The sequence below is a fragment of the Leuciscus leuciscus genome, assembly GCF_965113295.1.
Source record: "Leuciscus leuciscus genome assembly, chromosome: 17".
NCBI classification, from domain to species: Eukaryota; Metazoa; Chordata; class Actinopteri; order Cypriniformes; family Leuciscidae; genus Leuciscus; species Leuciscus leuciscus.
In genome coordinates this window covers 23,007,238-23,023,269 of record NC_138741.1, presented here as the reverse complement: position 1 = coordinate 23,023,269, position 16,032 = coordinate 23,007,238, and the positions used below count along the sequence as shown (strand labels likewise).

General features: G+C 39.0%; 1 protein-coding gene across 9 annotated transcripts in view; it reads left to right on the top strand.

Annotated features, from left to right (window-relative positions):
- foxn3 (forkhead box N3) overlaps positions 1 to 11,538 on the top strand; it is a 95,390-nt gene extending 83,852 nt beyond the window's left edge. For all 9 annotated transcript variants that reach the window (XM_082144140.1, XM_082144141.1, XM_082144147.1 and 6 more), the window contains 2 exons: positions 6,100 to 6,208; positions 8,352 to 11,538. In XM_082144140.1, coding sequence (XP_082000266.1) covers positions 6,100 to 6,208; positions 8,352 to 8,820 — 578 coding nt within the window. In that variant the 3' untranslated portion in view covers positions 8,821 to 11,538. The remainder of the gene's footprint in view (positions 1 to 6,099; positions 6,209 to 8,351) is intronic.
- The last annotated feature ends 4,494 nt before the right edge of the window (positions 11,539 to 16,032 follow it).

Sequence of the window (16,032 nt, the reverse complement as noted above, 5' to 3'; positions counted from 1 at the left end):
CGCCGTGCCTTCAAAACATGCGCTGGCATCTCGCCTGCCTCTGTTTTACGCAGCTGGTGCCGACTTAAAAAAGAGCATTCGTTTGCTCGCATCTGCCTTCTGTCAGAGGGAGAGTTACATAACGTTGAGACCCGTGCGCTGTTTATCTTTTTGGCCTGACCTTGCTCCTGGTCACCGGAGCGAGAGGCGGGATCCGAACGCTCGGATATCAGTCTCGGTTGCCATGGCAGCCTGGTAAATAGTTGTGAAGCAGCGAGCGGAAGATTAGTCCCTAAGGAGGTCACTTGTCACTGTGTGACCTACAAAGGGCCCTTCAATCTCTGCCAATGTACTGACAGCAACTCGTCCTGAAATTATATCCTTAAACGACATTTTGTTTGGATTCGGTTCTGTGTCGTGGCAGTCGCTGCGACTCTATGAACAAAAAGGCATTCACTTTGTTTCTCCCTCTCAAGCCTTTATGTGTGTGATGTATGCGTTAGCCATCTCTGGAGTGCGTATAGGGTCTATTATTTGTCAGTGAAAGGCAGAAGGACTTCTCACAGCACCCGGGAATCCATCACCACAGCCGAGCGCTTTTTGTAGCATGTAAGAGAATTGTTTAAGACACCAGCATCACTTTGCACTGTTATTCCTGCCTCAATGCCTCAAGATAGCAGTGTATCATTTGACTGCTCCTTCCTTTTAATTCCGGCTAATGCTGACATTTATCACGCTGAAAATATTCGAGCTGAAAACCGATCCCCTCAAATCCAATATACTTCCTATAGTTCGTCTGGGAAAAGAATTAAGCTAAATGCATGGGCTTTATTGCACAACAGCAGGTGCCAAGTTTACAGTACAGGGAATTTGTCATCTGCATTTCTCATCGCCCTTACTCTTCCATTCAGCGTCTCTCTGTGTATTTATCTGTCTTTATCTCCTTTCTCACCGTGTCTCTCTCATTATACCCCGGAGGAGTGATTCCAGCGGGTGCAGTATTAGATTAAATGAGCAGGCATGTAAATGCATGTTTCTCTGGCGCATTTCTACAAAGCTGTAGCCACCATTAAGTCTTGCTGGAGTTAATCTGGATTCTTTTATACTCGTTGAATCGGATATTTAGGCCGCAGACATTCCTCGAGCTGATTTCACATCGGGTTGCGTATGTATGGCTCAATCTTCAGTCCTGGAACGAGAGATTCGCATGTGGCTCCCGAATGAGTTCAGCACCTGAAAAAAAGAAAAAGAAAATGAAGACAGGATTGGTGGGGGGTGGGGGGTTGCCTTTGGGCTGCATGCCTTTTGTAGGTTATTTGTGGCACCTTATACAGTGATGCTTTTTTTTACATTTATTTAATTTTGATATTTAAGTACATAATATAATATATAATATTAATAATAATTTAAATATTTTTTAATGCATTAACTTTTATTTTTTTTATTTTTTTTGTGTGAATTGACCTCACAAAAATTCAAAAATATTTATAAATCATATGCATTCGTTTTATGGAACATCTATGGTGTTTTTGGAGCTTGACAGCCTGTGGTCACTGTATGCTTTCATTATTTAACGGCAGATTGAACATTCTTTCAAATATTTCCTTTCATGTTGAAGAAAGAAAGTCATACAGGTTTGGAGGGTGAAGATGAATAAATGGTAACAGATTTTTCCTTTTTGGGTGAACTATTAGGGGGCAAGGTAGTATTTCTGAGATGACGAGACCAAAGTTTTCACTTAAAAGACAATTGAGATTTAAATTTTCATTGTAAATCATTTCAGATTATCATTCTGGATAAATTCTAATACACGATAAGAACTGTGTTTTTCTCTTTGGATAAGTGTTTATTGCTCTGACGGTACATTTCATAGCTTAAAAGCTGAGGATTTTCTCGCTATATCAAACTCAAGCTTTTAGTCAGTCACTCTATATGGCCTCTGACCTTGCTTACTTGAACCTGTTTTTACAGAAGTGTGCCAGTTGAATACAAAAGCTCCTTCAGTAGCCTACACCTCCTCCTCCACTGGTGTTTATACAGAAAGCAGCCCAGTGGCCATAGAGCCCCATGTGCGGAGGCTGATTCTTGAGAGGATGTGGAGTCCCTGCTGTTTGGCTTTTGTGAGTAAAGAAGCGCTCGCTCAACAGAAGCAGTGGTGCGTGTCATAGGCCCGAATGTACGAATCACGCAGCCCCCAGCTGTATTGTGAGAAAACAATGGCCAAAAGCACTCTCGCCCTGAAACTCTTTGTATAAGCAGCGTTTTAAGGTACTTCTTACTGAGTGTGTAGTTTGCCCAAGGAGTCCTTTCAGTACAGCTTATCTAAAAAAATAAAAAATAAAAAAACACTGCAGTGAAATTTTATCTGAAGGAGTTCAAAATCATGTATAAAAAGGGAAAGTTAACACAAAAATGTAAGGTTCATTTACTTATGCTTTTGTTCCAAAGAAGCATTTAGAGATGATGGAGCTTTAAGGGTACATTATGAACTTTGATGCACTTTTTTTTATGTACTTTGATAAGATCATATGAATGTGTCCGGAAAGAGTGGACTAAATGTTCTCTTAGACACCTGCTTTGTTGTGAATGACTCCCCCTGGTGGACAAATATTGCAAAGGCAGGTGCTGAGGTACTTTTATTTTATTTTTTTAACTACTTGAGAAGCAGCAAGGACTGTTTCCATCTGAGCATTCACAGGGATCAACATTCAGTTATTGATTAACATTAATAGTTATGTTTATTTTATATGATTTTTGCTGCTTTTTTAAAAGATTATTATTATTATTATTTTGGCTAGTAGTTATGTATTTATTTAATACATTTTTTCTTTACAATTTTTTTTTTCTTTGAACTGGAAATTATGCAGATGTAATCTAAATGTTTTTGCTGTATGATTCTGATTCTTCTTCTTTTTTTCGTCATTTTTGAAATTTTGTCAACCTCAAAATGTAATCTTGGTTACAAAGCTGAATTTGTGGCAGTGTTATTTTACTATCATTGAGATACTATTAAATGTTTTTATAGATATTTTGAATTCGTTTTTATTTTTGTAGTTTTTTATTTTTGAAATTTTAAGTTATATTAAGTTATTTTAGTACATCAAGTTAAACTAAATGGAAATGAGAAATGCTACTTTGGCCACTAGCTGAAATCAGTTTCAGTTCACTTTATTAACCCTGATTGCAGTAAAAACATCACATAAAAAGGGATGTACAAAATTTATGAATGTAAGTTTTTTAGTGGGAACAAACATTATGCTGATAATCAACTCAACAGTCCCCTTTTAGAATAGAGTTGTTAGAGAGAGAATAAAAGAGAAACTGACTTTTCAATACAGAATTGTGTATTAGGGCCACTGTTTCCAGGGCCATCTGCCATACATTAATGTGCTTGAGAGGAAGGCAGAGAGAGAGAGAGAGAGAGAGAGAGAGAGAGCGAATGAACAGTCTGATAGCATTTGTGCACCGACTGCCTCTGCAGTGCCCTGTGAGAGCGCCAGGACACCTTCCCATGGGCATCGGCGTGACAGAAACGCCACTGAATCACTGCTGATGTTTGCACAGCTCCAGATTCTGCCTCACAGTGAGCGTCCTGTTGCGTGTGTGTACTGAGCTTCCTGGAAGTCACCATCCGCGATACTTTATTTATTACCTGCTGTTAAACGCAGCATTATCCGCGCATAATGCCACATAGAAAATCTCGGTCAATGGTGCTAACGTGAAGCCATTCATTGCGATCGCAGATTTGATTTCTTTTCAATGGAGCTAGCCTTTGTTTAACAGCTCTCATGCACATAAAAGAGGGAACATCCCCAGGCACAAAAGCCTCACTGGCTTCCTTCCTGATGTGGCTGCACTGTGAATGTGCTTTGCTTTTGTGTCCTGCTGTTGTTTCTGATGCCTGGATGGATGGCTCGACATGAACCGCCTACAATGGGGCGAGATCATTAGCCATTCACTTTGCTAGCCCATCCACGCTAATTGGTGGAGAGACGCACATCTCTGTCAATTCTCATTGTGCACTTGGTTAGCTGGGACGGCCTCTGTCACAGGGCATCGCTTCACCTTGTTATGGCAGCGTGTTCCCTCAGGGTTTGGGGGGCGGGGTGAAGAGGGCACCCAGCCAGCCCAGATGTTCCTTTCGGCTTCACAACCACAACTCACTGTCACCTAGTTGAGTTCCGCTACTATGGCATACATAGGGGGACCAGTTGCCAAGGCAACAATGCTCCTGCCTAATGGCCAGATCAGTGTGGTGGATTCTAAATGGATGGTTATTTTGTGCTTTTTTTGTGTTCGCCATCTGTTACGAGTCCAGGTTGGTTTTCCAGATGGAGCTATATGTTGCCCCGTACTTGGATTGAGAGAAGGGCAGCGAGCATTAAGCCCGTTTGACTGCAGCGCTGAAAATTTGCCGTCCCTTGTTAACCCTTATTAAAGGAGGATGCTGCTCATCTGATATGCATTTTGGCACTTATATACATGTATATACACTGCCCAGCCAAAAAAAGATTTGCTGTTTGGATTTAAATAGGCAAATGCTTAAGAGTGTATGATTGGATCATAATTGCAGTGATTATTATGTTTCTGGCATGTTATATGTTTGGCAACAGTTCTTCTAACTCTAATGGATGGATTGTGTAGCTTTTCATTTCTTAAACAAGCATGAAGGAAGACACATCATGGCCATATTCCAGGATGACAATGTCAAGATTCATCAGGCTCAAACTGGGAAAGAATGGTTGGGAGGGAGCTTGAAGAATCATTTTCACACATGAATCGGCACCTCTGAGTCCAGACCTTAAATTCGTTGAAAGCCCTTGGGATGTTCTGGAGTAGACTTTATAGAGAGCTTGGTTCAACCAAAAAATTGGTTCACCTCTTGATGGAAATACATGTTGTGATGTTATTTCCATCAAGAGGTGCGTCAATTGTTTGGTCAAGATCTTGATAAATCACATTTTAGCTTGTTTGTAGAGAGTATATTTTGTACGTTCGTTTACATGAATGTAACATGAATGTAATGTCTTGCAATACTCTTTATTATCTTGAGGTATACAATTCAATACAGTGCTCTTGTAGGGGAGGTCATTCAGAAAAAGTGAGCGCTTATAGCATAATCAGCATTATAGAAGAATGAAAACAATCAAATAACAGCCCACTTCCCTGTAAAATCAGGTGACTGATTTACTAGACCTGGAAAAATTTTCTTTTCCTTTATTATCTCTTTTTAATTCAAGTGGCAGTACAATCTTGTTTGTTATTTTATCATCTGTCTGGGCTACTGTCTTCCTCACATTACAGAGGAAACTAGGAAAGCAATTCATTTTCCATTGGGTTTGTGGTTGTTTCCTGATTCAATGTGGAAAACAATTTGACTATCCATATTTAGATGTATTTAGAGAGTTCTGTTCCCTCACATTATTTTATTGCGATAGTCCACTTTAGATATTCTACTAACTATATAACTTTGCAACTACATGTCAGCTACCAGTCATTATCAGTGGACTGTTAAGACTGTTATAGAATAAGTTGACATACTTGCAAAGTTACTTATAGTCAGTAGCATGTCTCTTGGGGATCATCAAAATAGTGTTAGCAGATATTAAGCAGACAGTCTACTAATACTCTAATGACATGTAGTTGCAAAGTTACTTATAGTTAATATAATGTCTTAAGTGGACTATCGAAATAAATTGTTACCCTTCAGAACCAGACTTTCGGTCGAGTCCACTTTGCAGTTTATTCTGTATTATTTAGACAAGAGCCCCGTCTGACATGCTAATGAACCAACCACTGTTTCTTTGTTTTTATGTACCAGTTAGTATTCGAAGTTGCAAAAGCCAGCTGAACAGATTGAAACTGACGATTTCGGACGTCTCTTGACTGTCTGATCCTATTTGAAACAGGGAAATTTCATTCTTGCAACATCAACAGCTGGAATTTAAACCATTTTAAGCTAAAATGATTCATAGCATTCAGTCCATTCTAAATGCTTAAACATGGTGTGATGCTTTTGAATGGACTTTGCTTTAGAATTGTTTGCATTACGAATTTGTGCTCCCATATGCTTGCAGGTACTCTGTGCATTAATGTACATTATCTGTGTTTTCTCCCCAGTCCCTCAGGGAGTGATCCAGAACGGCGCTCGAATGATGAGCCAGGGCCTCTTCCCAGGAATCCGACCCCTTCCCATCAACCCCATTGTCAGCAGGACAGCCACTGTCAGGTCAGTCCTGTCCCTCCAGGTCACTTTGAGCGCATTTCCTGTCGCCGCTGACTCATTACTTGATTGATAGGTTTATCAGCCAATCTGAAGCATGCTCACACTGCAGAACTTGGTTCATATCTGATCTCTGCCTTTGACTCCGTGAAGTCTAGCTGCTATTTCTTAGAGCAAAACAGCGAGGTCATTCACAGACATCAGCACACCTCCTCATTCAGGCCTAGGCCCTGCTCTTGCATGCATGATGTGAGATGAATAATTGATCACATACACTAAGTTTTTTTAATGGCATTACCGAACACATGGACAGTCTGTCTTGCTGTGAAACATTCATAAGCCTGGGCACTAAAATGTGTAATTAGAACATAGGGCTCGAATAGGTGGAAAAACAGCAGAATCAACAGTTAAAACAGAGAGGTTCGCAGTGTTTAAGTGTGTGTGTTTGTATGTGCGCTCATATAAAGTCCTCTGAACGACATGTCAAGGTCACATTTTACCACATCGTAATGTCCAATTTTACTTTATATATTAAAATGCATAACAGAATAATAGTGTAAAACAACTTTAGAATAAAAACTTTTTATTTAAAGGAATAGTTCACCCAAAAATAAAAATGGCCTTATTAATTACTCACACCAAGGTGTAATTTTCATAAAGAAAATATATACATATACTGTAAGTATAAAATATAAGTACATTTTTCCCTACTTTCCTTTCCACATGCATTTATTTAGAGATAAAATTACTTTAAATGCTGTAAAACAAATACTAAATTATATAATTATGAATAATAAAATATTTTGTTGTTTTTGTTTCATCACATCAATGAAATTTGTTTATTTGTCACGAAGATAATGTTGCATACATATATGAATCCCCCCAGTAAGATGAATTATTTTATTAACATAAAACAAAGGCCTAGACCAGATAAATATGTCAGATTACCTCGATTATGATAAGAGCATTCAGCAACAGCTCTCCTTTGTCCATATGCACACACAGGGCCTCAGCCTCTCAGTGGCTGTATGATGCCCATATCGTGCAGTGACGGTCCAAAGAGTAAAACAGCCTCTTTAAAATGAGTGACACTGCATTTAGGCATTAATTATTAAAGCAGTTTCTTAAGCCTGCTGTGCTGCGGCTATAATTTATGAATCATAAATGCACATATGAGGCAGGAAGTGGAAAAGCTCTTAGGATTATTTTTCGAACCACAGAGGGAGGTTTAGCGTTTCTGCAGCAAATCTGCAAAGTGCGTTCTTTTTCACTCTTAAACTGAACTGTGACCAGAAGCACAAAACAAATGTCATTGTAAAGACACTTCATTACTGTTTCTGAGAATAAGAGGCATAAACAGAGCTAAACTGTCTTTATTCTCTTATTTTTCATCATGTTATTTTACCGAAAAGGGGAGCGTTTTGTAAACCGCCAATTAATTCACTTTTTAATTGTTGTTGGTCGGCTGAAGAGGTGCTTCAAAGCTCAAGTGTATTTCAGAGACAAATGCTTACAATAATTGTTTTTAACATTTGAGGATGTGGTGCTTACCAACACACAATACAAGTTTAATAAAAAAGAAGAGCTGTGAGATGTGTTAACCACAGTTGTAGTTCTAGCATTTTACCCCGTAATCAAAAGAGAGAAAAAAAAGAAAAGGAAAAAGGAATGATTAATAATAAGCACTGTTTCTTGACAATCAAATAAATGAAGCCTTGGTGAACATAAGAGACTTCCTTTTAAAATCATTACAAGTCTTACTGACCCCAAACTTTTTAATGTATGATATATGATTATTTCATTTCCTTTTCTCTTTTTTTCTTTTGATTTATGGGTGAAATATGACCCAGGACTGGTTTTGTGATTTTAGATTTACCCACTTTATACAATAACAAATGGACTGAATGTATTCATGTGTTCCAGAGGTTGTTGCCATCTGTGCAAAAAAACAGCAAAACATCAGTACAGAGTGTCCATGTTACACATATTATTATAATGAATTACTATAGTAGCATAATTACAAGCAGCTCCACAAAATAATTACACAGTAAGCGCATGTAGTTCATTTGTTTTACGAAGCACTTACACAGTACAACAAGAACAGCATGTGTGCGGTTTGCACTAATGCATCTCTCGTCTGTGTTAATAGGTCAGTACTCGAATACAGGATTACCAGTGACGGCGAGCCAACCTGTAACTCTCCATTGGTCAGCAGCGACCCCAAGGATGACCACACCTACAGTTTTGCCAAATCTTCCAGCTCGGACGTCGGAGAAGAGGCTCACTGCGACGGAAGCGAGGTGAGCTTCCACGCCAACGAGACTGGCAGCGATGTCGAGGACGACGACAAGAGCAAAATCAAGAAGGAGCCCAAAGAGTGGTCCGTGGACGCCCTGGCTCTGGCCCAGCACAAGAAACGGCAACATTTGACAAAAGTCAAACAGAGAGTGGCCAGTGACACTCTTCCTCTAAAAAAGAGGCGCACAGAGAAGCCTCCGGAAAGTGACGACGAGGAGATGAAGGAGGCGGCCGGGTCCCTGCTTCATTTGGCGGGAGTCAGGGCCTGTTTGAACAATATCACCAACCGGACGGCAAAGGGGCAGAAAGAGCAAAAATAATGAACAGACTGTATTATAAAGAGAGAGAGAGAAAAAAAACATCACTTTGAATAGAATTTACTTTTTTTTTTCCCAGGACATCAGGTGAATTCTACTGATTTGTGGCAATATCAACAATCACTTTGTTTTCCTATCTTTATAGGTAACATTTTACTGAGGGTTTCTTGTTTTTTGGTTCACTTATTTTATTGTGTTTTCTTTCTTTTTTTAATCTACGGAGATTGAAGCCATAGCCTTCCCTTTTTTAAGATATTCAGCAAATTATTTCATTCTTCTGAGAGAGGAGAAAAAAAAAAAGTGATAGCAAAATTTGCCCTGCCCCATTGTCATAGTGAAAAGTGAAACTACTCTTATTTTGTGGTGCAGCTCGCCAGAGTTACTGATAATTATAGGTTCTAGTAATCTCTGATGTAATATAAGATGTTTTAGAAGCACAGGGCAGTGCCAAAGACAATCCTCGGGCAGTTTCTGTGATGTCACTTCCCCTTGATGCTCTCGCCGTTAAAGGAGTCCAGCAGCATCGAGTGGAGAACACTCATGTCTGTAGTTGTCGTTTGGCTCGTATGAATCATAATTCACCACGATGAGAGTAAGCCATAAGCCTTTGTCAAAGTGCTTTTTGGTGGCAAAAGTGATACATTTACCAATATGTCTTTCAAAACTGCCCACATTTTTTTCCTAAGCAATCAAAATGAGTGATATGTTCCTTCTAAAGCGATAGTGGATGGTGATATTTCTTCTTCGGCACAATGAAAAGGAAAACTCTGAGCTAATGCTACAATACCTGCCAATTGTATTTTAATAGCGGAAAATAATGACTGTGGAGTTGTTTTGTGTTCGTTTGTTTACGTTTTCTAATTCTTTGTTTTGAAACCCTCGTGATGTAATAAGCAATTTCATCCAGTCAGGATAAACACTGTATAAAAGTAACACTAGACCATTTTCCTTTCTTAATTTAAGCAATGTAGCCAGCAGGATTTTCCAAATCGTGTTGCATGGGTTCTGTAAAGAAAAAGAAGACCGTTTTTTAAAAAAAAAATCAAAGTTCATGTAAGGTAAATAATGTATTTAGCATGGAGCATGAATTATTTTCATATAAATATAGATCCTAGAGAACTAAGGCACCGCCTCTAATTTCTATGCCGATAGGCCTAGTCTCTTTCGTTGTTTTTTTGTCGGTTTTGATTTCGATTTGTCGTCCTCATCGCCTTTGTGTTGAAGCAGGCATCTTCACAATTACCTTCTTCAGGGACAAACACTGACTGTTGGGAAACTCTCTCTGCAATACGAGGACTCGGGCTTGGGCCTTCTCGGTCCACGCTAACAGCCGCCCCTCTAACGAATACCCGCTACGTCAATGTCCGTGTCTTCAAGGAGAAGTTCGTAGTGAGTGTCGGTCCCCTGCTCCTTCCGGCTTCGTGCCTGCTTTTCTTCCATGTGTAATCCGGATGTGCGTGTCTGTGATTTATTCAGGGTCTTCCATTTTGTTCCACGAGACTTTGGATCTGCAGTACAAGTATTTTTTTTTGTTCCCGTATTTACATGTAGCACTGTTCAGGAGTCATCAGTATTGATTCAGTTCTCGGTACAGGCAGTCAGACGGATATTTACGCCTCCACACATATATATTTAAGCACTTATAGACGAAAACAAGTGATATCAGAGCTCAGTGCAAACGCTAGTGTATATATTTTCACGACCTCACCGAATTGCACTTTTATTGTTTTAACGTACGGTAAAGAACTTAAGGTTTCAGTGCCAAAGCCTGTAATGACTCTATACACATGCATACTTGATATGTTATTCATAAACATGTCAATGAGTTGTAGCATTTCTCTCAAGTACCCATGTATAAGATATTCTCAGTCATATTTGTTAATATCGCTCTGCATTGCTGTGTTTCATGAAGTCACACTGTCTTCCCTGTTCATCTGATGATGATAATGGTTCGACCTAATGTTTTGTAGCGTGTTGAATGTTATATCTGACCCATGAGTGTTAATGTGATGTCTCCAGTTGGCATGCCTTTCCCTAACCAAGCTAGACATTTCTTGACGTTTCCTCCCCACATCTACGCGAAATAACCCCAATTATAACCTTGTCTGCTGGTCTTTATCAACATCTGCCATATCACGTTTCTGTTCAATGTGCTTCAAACTGGGAAACCGGTAGCAGAGAGAGCTACGAGTCCTTTATACACTGCCTTCCTTCAAAGACAACACTCACTACGTAACTTTTCCTCTCCAGTTCTTTCAGAGGAACCTGAAACACGTTAAAAAGAAGAGCCAGCAAAAAAAAAAAAAAAAAAAAAACGTTAATTGGAGGCGAAGTGTTTCTTTCTTTTTTTTCATTGTTTTTTTCATTGTTGTTGATCATTTTGTTGAAAGGTTCCTGTTAACTGCCATTCTGTTAAGCGTTTGAGTTGTTTAAGATGAAAGTAACGGAGTCCATTTGGTTTGTAATGAATTACTCGGTCTGATGGCATGTGCACCCTGCTAATATGTCAATATAGAGGCGTAATTGCACTCTGTATTTCCTTTGACTTGTAATCATATTGCCAAAGACAACAATTTTATCGATTAATGTAAATACCACTTTGTCCATTGCTACGACAATTCTATTTGTTTTCTTTCATTTTATTTTTTTCTCCAACCCTACCATCAAGTTTCTGTGATGTATTGTCTTCCAGTTGCAATAAAAAAAAAGTTGCAAAGGTGATCTTGAACTAGCATTATGGTTTTGTGCAGCTCTAAATGCATTGTTGAAATTGTTGCTTAAAATAGTAATATCTTAATATATCACAGGACTCTTCAAGACAGATCAATACGTCCTTTTTAACAGCTGATTTGGGCATAATGTTTAATAGGAAGTGAAACTGAAAAAAATATTAGCCTAAACTTAGGGTTCAGATTAGGTTCAGTCAGATTGTTTAAATATTTCTGAAAGAAGTCTCATATGTTCATCAAGGCTGCATTAAGTTGATCAAAAATACAGTAAAAATAGTAATATTGTAAAAAATATTAAATAACTGCTTTTTATTTGAATGTAATTTATTTCTGTGATGTCAAAGCTGTATTTTCAGCATCATTCCTCAAGTCTTCAGTGTCACATGATCCTTCAGAAATCAATATAAAATGCTGATTTGCAGCTCAAGAACCATTTTTTTTTCAGTGTTGAAAACAGTTGTACCGCTTAATATCTTTGTGGAAAGGATTTGGTTTTTTTTTTCAGGATTCTTTATACTAAATATAAAGCAGCATTTATTTAGAATATAAACCTTTTGTAACATTATAAATGTCATTACTGTCATGTTTGATCAGTTGAATGCATCATTGTTGAATAAAATTATTGGTCACACTTTAGATTAGGTTTCAATTCTCACTATTAACTAACTATTGTACTACTGTACAACTTTTGGCTCAATAAACTCCTAATTACTGCTTATTCATAGTTCGTAAAGTAGTTGTTTAGTTATTGGGTAGGATTAAGGGATGTAGAATATGGTCATGCAGAATAAGGCATTAATTTGTGTTTTATAAGTACTAATAAACAACCAATATCCTAGTAATATGCATGCTAATAAGCAACTAGTTAATAGTGAGAATTGGACCCTACACTAAAGTATTAATTTCTTTCTTAAACAAAAATCGTACTTGCCTTAAATCTTTCTGTTGGAAAATCTAGTTGCTACATATTAAAAACGTTAGACAATAAAATGAGACTCAATAACTTCCCACAACTTATAAACCTTCACAAACCCTAAATTGTCTTTTAATGTCTCTACTTGCCTGCTGATGTCATCTTAATGTACTGATCCATTACTGAATGTCACATGACTGAAGATGAGAAACAGGAGCAGTGACTGTATCTGGAACATGACACAATTCTTATATTGATCCTGACTGTCACTTCCTTCTCAGCAACCCACCGCCCAGCCTCCAGAAAACGTCACACACTGCAGATTAGCTGACAAAAGACTTGAATGACCAGGAAATACGAGTATAAAGTACAAGCTAGTAGTTTTGCTTACAGTTGCATACTTAAAGATACAGTTTCTTTGCTAAATTGAACACAATTTCCTGTCCTTCATAAATGGAACAAACATGAAATCTTTGACAGTTTCTGATGTCTGATATTTGCATCGGAGTGAACTTTATTTACACATATAATTTAGATGCCATTTGGAAGTGTCCATGGCCTTTTCTTATACTGGTGTAAACGAGCTCCAAAACGTTTTTGAGCTCGCCCACGTTTGACCACTTCCAGAGGTATAATCAAAGATACATTCGACCAGATTGCGCTCGTAATTTAGGCCCTGTTTACACGTGGTATTAAATGGCTAGTTCACCCAAAAATTCTGTCATTAATTACTCACCCTCATGTCATTTCAAACCCGTAAGACCTTTGTTCATCTTCGGAACACAAATTAAGATGTTTTTGATGAAATCCGAGACCTTTCTGACCCCCACATAGACTACAACGCAATTACCACTTTCAAGGCCCAGAAAGGTAGTAAAGACATCGTTAAAATTGTTCTTGACTACAGTGGATCAACCTTAATGTTATGAAGTGGCGCAAATACTTTTTCTGCGCATAAAAAACACAAAAATAATGACTTTATTCAACTATTTCTTCTCTTCCATGTCAAGTCTCTGACGCTGTTTATGTAGTAAACAGTGCAGCGCTTCTGTGTGTATGTCCGAATGTATGTCCATCGTCTACTTGTGATCAATCGAACAAAAAAGATCTTAATACCAGGTGTAAGCAGGGCCAAAGAGTGCTAGTTTGGAAACACAACTGCACTCATGCTCGGCTGTGTTGCTATGCAACTGCAGGAAAAGAGAGACTGAAAATGTACAAGAAGCTTGTTGCCAGACACAGACATGCAGAGTTCATCTATTTTGCAAAGGTTACACACAGGTTACTGGAGCTGAGGTAACGTGCTTCACTTTACACCGACATAGTCTGGGGGAAATTCGATTCAAAACAAAACTAGACACCAAACAAATGTCATTATTCAGTTTTGGCTGACTGTGCGTGTTATTGTGGAGTTTGGCACGCTCGTGACCTCATCATACAATCCCTGCAAACATCACACTGGCAGTCAAAAGGCTGTTTCATTTACTCAGTAAATCTATCTTAGCGTTCTTCTGAAATCTCCCACGAGAGCCGGCGCGCAGCCCCAAAACACACTTCCAAAAGACATATTGCATGTGTTTGTTGCCAAGGAAACAAAGCGAGGTGGCTTTCATTTCAGCACAACCGAATGTTATTTTTTTTTGTCTTTCGGCAGCACGTAACATGAAAAACTGCACTGGGGTTTATTGCACTGTTTTGTCTGGGGAGCGGCTGCCCCCTTCATCACCTAAAAAGTTGTCGTCTCAGGAGGATTGTTTGGGTTTGGAGGACCCGACAACCAGAACTTGTTAGTCCTCAACCATTCTTCCCACCTGCAACTACTTCAATATTTATTCTCGTTTCCAAGGTAGCAGGAAACGGAGGTGCTCATTGGCAGCGCAAATCAATAAGTGCGCTCTCTTTGATGGAATGCGCCGCGAGATAATAACCTTTCAAATCTGCCACACGGTGGCTTCAATTTGTCGGTCCTTGTAAGTCAGACACAAATATGGGAGTATTACAGCAAATCTGTGGCATTAAGGGAAGAATGTTTGAATACATTTGCAAGTCCATACATCTTGCCTTAATCTCCCTGATTTGCATGGGGGCACAGTCAAGGGATTTGAAGAGAAATTGGAATCTCTGGTACGACGGCTTCAGAAACGTGCCAGGACTTCATCAGTGAGGGCATGTGTTTCTACAATCACATTGTCCCTGAAATCACCAGGGTTTGAGCGGTTAGACATGCTGTTATCTCCTTCACTGGATGTATAATGAGTAAAAACCCTGGTTATGTTACCTGAGGTGACCCATAAACGTCATCAGTATTATATGTCCATTGAACTAGATTTGAGGTGCTAAAACATGGAAAGATTTAGTTTTAATAAAAAATTGAATGTTCAAGTTGGCTTCAGGTGCAGACAAATGCATAAAACGTCTGCATACTGACGTGTAGTAGAGTTGGGGGACTCGGACTCGAGTCCAATTTTGAATGAACTGGGACTTGTCACGCACTCGGATGAATTTGTACTCGGACTTGACACGGACTCGGACATTTTAGACTCGGAAAAATTTCCGAGTACAGTCGAGTCCGGGCACTGGAGGACACAATATTATTCAAAATAAAAACAAAACTATTTGTGTTGTTTCAGCGTTGAGCATTGTAGCCAATCACAGACATGTATATTAAAGCTGCAGTCCGTAGCTTTTTGGGGTTAAAAATTATCCAAAATACTTTTTTTGAACAAGTACATAACCAGCCAGTGTTCAAAACTATCTGTTTGCCGTAGCTCGATTCAAAATAGTAAGCCTGTAATAATGTTTTTAATTCCAGTGGTACTGGTGGATTTCCACGGGAAATTCGAGCATGTCTTTGCGTCATTACATCACATCTGTACACATAAAGAAGGAGTCTCGGCTAGTAGACTATATTGCGTGTGAGGATGTTGGTGGTGGAGATTTATAGCCTTTTCTCACAGAACTTGATATAATTAACCGTAACAATTTGATGGCGGATCCAGAAAGGTTCAAACGACAATCACCAGTGACAACTGGAGATTCACCCGTAGAAAAACGCGAAAGACTTAGGAGAAAAAAAGAGACTGCAACCGGGCCTATGCGAAAACATCGGAAGGGCATTAAATGTAGTCACGCAATGCTGATGTTGTTAACATTAGCAATTTGAGAACAAAGTATAATTTGCACGGTTTGACGTGAAAACCGTACGATAAGCGATCGTTAGATTTAATCGGCGCGATTTACTGCAATGCTTTTTTCCCCTTAGTTGGTCAGAACAAAAGTGGATGTTACTTGCTCAGATTACAATTTCCGGTGAAAATTCGTATGTTGGTCATACTTCCAAAAAGTAGAATCTGTGATTGCGAATGCCAGCATCCACACCGGAGCGGTGACGGACAGTCGCACAATCTCCTCAAAACATTGGATTCATCCGCGCTGTGCAATGCCGAGGCACAACCCACGTAAAGTTGATAATTCCGCGAATAACTGCAATTGCAGATTTCGAACAGAGATGACGACAAAGAGGAAAAACTGTGGTCTTCAGCTTTAAGCGCATGAACACAGTGGCAAATTAGA